We start from the raw sequence: 4,553 nt of genomic DNA on the forward strand, positions 1-4,553 counted from the left end.
CTTCAGGAATTAATTGGACAGAGGAGGCGATCAAATCGCATGCCAGCAAATAAATCGAACGGCTGATTTTTACGGAGCGACCTCTGATGCAAAGATTTTTGCAGGGCAATGAGCTCGTTTCTGCAACTGGACCGTTGCTTCAGGAATTAATTGATCAGAAGAGGCAATCAAACCGTATGCCAGCAAATAAATCGAACGGCTGTTAGCGTGTACATCGAACGGCTATTTCGGTGGTCGATGTTTAGTACGGATCCATCGGTAGACGCCTAGCAGCTCCCTTATTTTAAATATTTTACTTTTCTTTTTGGCGAAAATCGTTCCATCCTACTTTGTCGTTATGCTTCTTCACCAGCCAACACGTCGGGTCCAGGTTTTCCTCGATGCAAAATCCCACTTAGATTTGGTCTCCGTTCCTCAGACTACACCAAGCATAAATAGCGTTGCGTGACTGACTGACTAGCTAGCAGTTTCATCAGAGACGCCTGTCCAGTGCCGCCGGCCGACCTGCACATGGGAAAGGAAGCAACAATGGTGGCCGTGGCAGTGCTTGCGCCGTGGCTTGCCTGGCTCGTCGTCTCTTTCGTCTCCCTCTACCTCCTCAACCTCCTCACCCACGCGCGCTCCGGCCTCCCGCCGGGCCCGCGCCCGCTGCCTCTCATCGGCAGCCTCCACCTCCTCGGCGACAGGCCTCACCGCTCCCTCGCACGCCTGGCCATGACCCACGCCGCCCCGCTCATGTCCCTCCGCCTCGGCTCGGTCACCACGGTGGTCGCCTCCTCCCCCGCCATGGCCCGGGAGCTCCTGCAACGGCACGACGCAGCGTTCTCCACCCGGTCCGTGCCCGACGCCACCGGCATGCACGCGGCCGGCTCCGTCCCCTGGCTCCCCCCGGCCCCGCGGTGGCGCGCGCTCCGCAAGTTGATGGCCACGGAGCTCTTCGCGCCGCACCGGCTCGACGCGCTCCACCACCTCCGGAGCGGCAAGGTGCGGGAGCTCATGGACCACGTCGCGCGGCTGGCGCGCGACGGCAAGCCGGTGAACGTGGGGCGCGTGGCCTTCACGACCAGCCTGAACCTGCTCTCCCGGACCATCTTCTCCCGCGACCTGACGAGCCTCGACGACGACAACCGCTCCGGGGAGTTCCAGGAGGTGGTGACGGGGATCATGGAGGCCGTGGGGACCCCGAACGTGTCGGACTTCTTCCCGGTGCTCGCGCCGGCCGACCTGCAGGGCACGCGCCGGCGGCTGGCGAGGCTGTTCGCTCGGCTGCACGTGGTGTTCGACGCCGAGGTGGACCAGAGGCTGCGCCGCCGCGACGACGGCCAGCCAAGGAAGAACGACTTCCTCGACGTGCTGCTCGACGTGGCGGCGCGTGAGGATGGCAAGGACCTCCTCGACCGCCCGACGCTACGCTCACTTTTCACGGTAACAACATTTTTTTCTTCTGTTTTGCAATTGCAGTTGCTGTTGAGATGGAAATTCACATGGCCAGCCATGGCGATTGAGCCGGCCGAGGATCAAAGTCAAACAAATGATGGCGTATTTAAAATTAAAAGCCATGATATTACCTTTTTTAAATGTTAGCATCGAAATATCTACTACCTCCGTCCAAGTGTATAGAACATGCGCGTAGTTGTAGGTTATTAATTTAACTAACTTAATATATATTATATGCGATAAAAAATATATATTCAGAAACTACATCCCATATATATGAATCTAATGGTATATTATTTATTACATATAATACATATTTAAATAATTAAATTAACGATCTAGAACTACGCGCATGCTTTATACACCTGGACAGGGGAGTAAGAACTTTGCATCCGTACACACCCCAGGGGTAATATAGTCTTCTATATTCAAATCAACATATTTGATAGGTTTGAGCTGCATGCGATTATGGGGGTGTTTGTTTTCAGGGACTTTTTGATGTAGCGACTAAAAAAAGTTCATTTTAGTCCCATGTGAAACAAACATGACGGACTTTTAGGAACTAAAAGGGTTGTTTGGGACTAAAGGAAGAAGTCCCTATGCGAGGGTCTTTTTGAGACTTTTTGTCACTTTCTCCAACAGTGTTCCTACTTTTAGCATGTCATTTAATAACTTGTAGTACATTACTAGGGGTAACATGGTCTTTTTGCATGTCATTTAATGACCTCTAGTCCCTGTTTAGTCCATGCAAATAAACGAGTAGGGACTAGATACTTTTTAGTTGGGATTAAAAAAAGTCTTTGGACTTCTGAAACAAACAGGGCCTATAATGATAGTCTTTTTAAATAACTTCAAAATTCGTGCATACTTGGGGTTATACCCAAGTAAAACTCTATATCTAATTAAACGTGCCATAAATTTCATACCCAAATATCATTTATATATATATATGCTTCTATTGCTTCCAGTAATAGATATTCAAGTTTGCTACACAAAACATGAAAACTGATAAATTCAGAAGTTCATATTTCTGCCACTAAAATTCCTATAGAGTAGCCTCTAGTTAAGAATTTAATTTGCAAGAATTGTGGCATCTATTCTTGAATAGAAGGATCACCATTGGAATTTTCCTATATCTTTCCCTAAGAATAAAGCACGTAGCTCTCCTATTGTCCGTCGTCGGTCATTTTGCAGTAAAGCCCTCATAGTTTTAGGTAATCAACCCGCAGTCCAATTTGAGTCACATCGAACCGTTTTCTTTCAATTTACAGAAAAGCCCTCACAGCTTTAGATAATCAACCCGCAGTCCAATTTTAAATCATAGCGAACCGTTTTCTATCATTTTTGCAGAACAGTCCTCATAGTTTTAGGTAATCAATCCGCAGTCCAACTTTAAGTCACACCGAACCGTTTTCTGCATTTTTACATAAACCCCCCTAATATTTGTATTAAATAAGCCGCAGTCCATGTGAAATAGATTTTTTTTAAACAATCATATCTTTTAAACCTTAACTTCAATTTCAACATATTATATATGAAATTTGATTAAAAAAATGCGTAGAATCTGAATATGATGTTTTTTCTATCTATTAACTATTTAAAAAAATATTTAAGGTGCAACATAAATCAATGATGCATGATTCATCATTTCTTCCACATGGGCCCGCATACATCACTTAAATCAGGCAAAAAAAATAAATGCATGATGCAGGAAACCAAACTCGCGGCTCCGCTTTATTATATTGGTATAACAGGAGTAAAGAGGCAACTTTGTGGCAAGGAGATCCGCCTAACCACCCACGATGCATGTACCATAGTATGCAAATGTATAGACTAAGAACATAATTGTAGACTACAAAAGCGTGTGATATTTTTTCTAAACCATCAATTGTAGATTATAAAAGCGTGTGATATTTTTTCTCCCGTTGCAACGCACGGGTCTTTTTGCTAGTAAGGATATAATCATCTAAAACTCAAATCAATATGTTTTTCTTTCTTTCAAACATGCCTTATTGTATTTTGCCGCATTTGAAATTCCCACCATAGCCCTTAGTTACATGGACCGCACTTCATCCAGCACGGAAGAAAATAAGTCTACGAACAATGACTACTTCTATAATAACGCAAAGGAAAGAATATCAAATTTAGCCATGAAAATAATAGAATTATTGCTTATGTAATTCATCCATACAGTACCGTCATGTGCACCTCAAAATATTTTTGTTGTTGTTATATAGCGCACTTAGCAAATTTTCTGTTGTACGTTATGTGATGCTGTTTAGAGTATCTAAATAGCTACATTTGCCAGACTATATTGATGTGACTTTGCATGTTAGGATTTGTTTGTCGCCGGCAGTGACACAAGCTCTAGCACAGTGGAATGGGCAATGTCCGAGCTTCTTCAAAATCCATCATCATTGTCTAAGGCTTGCAATGAGCTTGAAAAAGTTATCGGCCAAAGAAGAAACATTGAAGAATCTGACATTGTTCGGTTGCCCTATATTCAAGCTATCATAAAAGAGACTTTTCGACTCCATCCTCCTGCTCCACTCCTGTTGCCACGCCAACCTGAGGCAACACTGAAAATAGCAGGCTACACAATACCAAAGGGCTCACGTGTTTTCGTAAATGTATGGGCCATAGGTCGAGATAAAGACGTATGGGATGAACCTGAGAAATTTATGCCGGAAAGGTTTCTGGGTTCCACAATTGACTTTAGAGGTGTGGATTTTGAGCTCCTTCCATTTGGTGCCGGACGTCGGATCTGCCCTGGGATGACATTGGCAGCTAGGATGGTGCATTTGATGCTTGCTTCGTTGTTACATCAGTTTAAGTGGAGTCTCCCGGTTGAGCTGGAAAGGGATGGGATTGACATGGAAGATAAGTTTGGCCTCACACTAACTAAGGTCGTGCCCCTTTGTATTGTAGCAACACCAGTTTGAATTGATGGGAAAAAATATAATCTGTATGAGTGCTTTAGGTGTTCTTAATATGTAATAACTCAAATGTGTCATGCATGTAATTTATACCGTCATTTATGTGTGACAATGATTGAATCTTCTAGAAAACTTGACTTTCTAGTGATGCACAAGCTGATAAATGTTGTGTTATTGAAA

At 44.4% G+C, this 4,553-nt stretch overlaps 1 protein-coding gene across 1 annotated transcript; it reads left to right on the plus strand.

Moving 5' to 3' along the window:
• The first annotated feature begins 465 nt into the window (after nucleotides 1-465).
• LOC123431231 (geraniol 8-hydroxylase-like) lies at nucleotides 466-4,553 on the plus strand. Its single transcript, XM_045115054.1, has 2 exons — nucleotides 466-1,425; nucleotides 3,774-4,553. The coding sequence occupies exons 1-2, from the start codon at nucleotides 511-513 to the stop codon at nucleotides 4,377-4,379; spliced, it is 1,521 nt and encodes a 506-aa protein (XP_044970989.1). The 5' UTR covers nucleotides 466-510; the 3' UTR covers nucleotides 4,380-4,553.

The sequence above is a fragment of the Hordeum vulgare genome, chromosome 2H (genome assembly GCF_904849725.1).
Source record: "Hordeum vulgare subsp. vulgare chromosome 2H, MorexV3_pseudomolecules_assembly, whole genome shotgun sequence".
Classification (NCBI taxonomy): Eukaryota; Viridiplantae; Streptophyta; class Magnoliopsida; order Poales; family Poaceae; genus Hordeum; species Hordeum vulgare.

Coding starts and splice junctions, on each gene's coding strand:
- LOC123431231 (XM_045115054.1), top strand. CDS start 511: ATGGGAAAGGAAGCAACAATGGTGGCCGTGGCAGTGCTTGCGCCGTGG. Junction 1,426..3,773: donor CGCTACGCTCACTTTTCACG/GTAACAACATTT, acceptor TTTGCATGTTAG/GATTTGTTTGTCGCCGGCAG.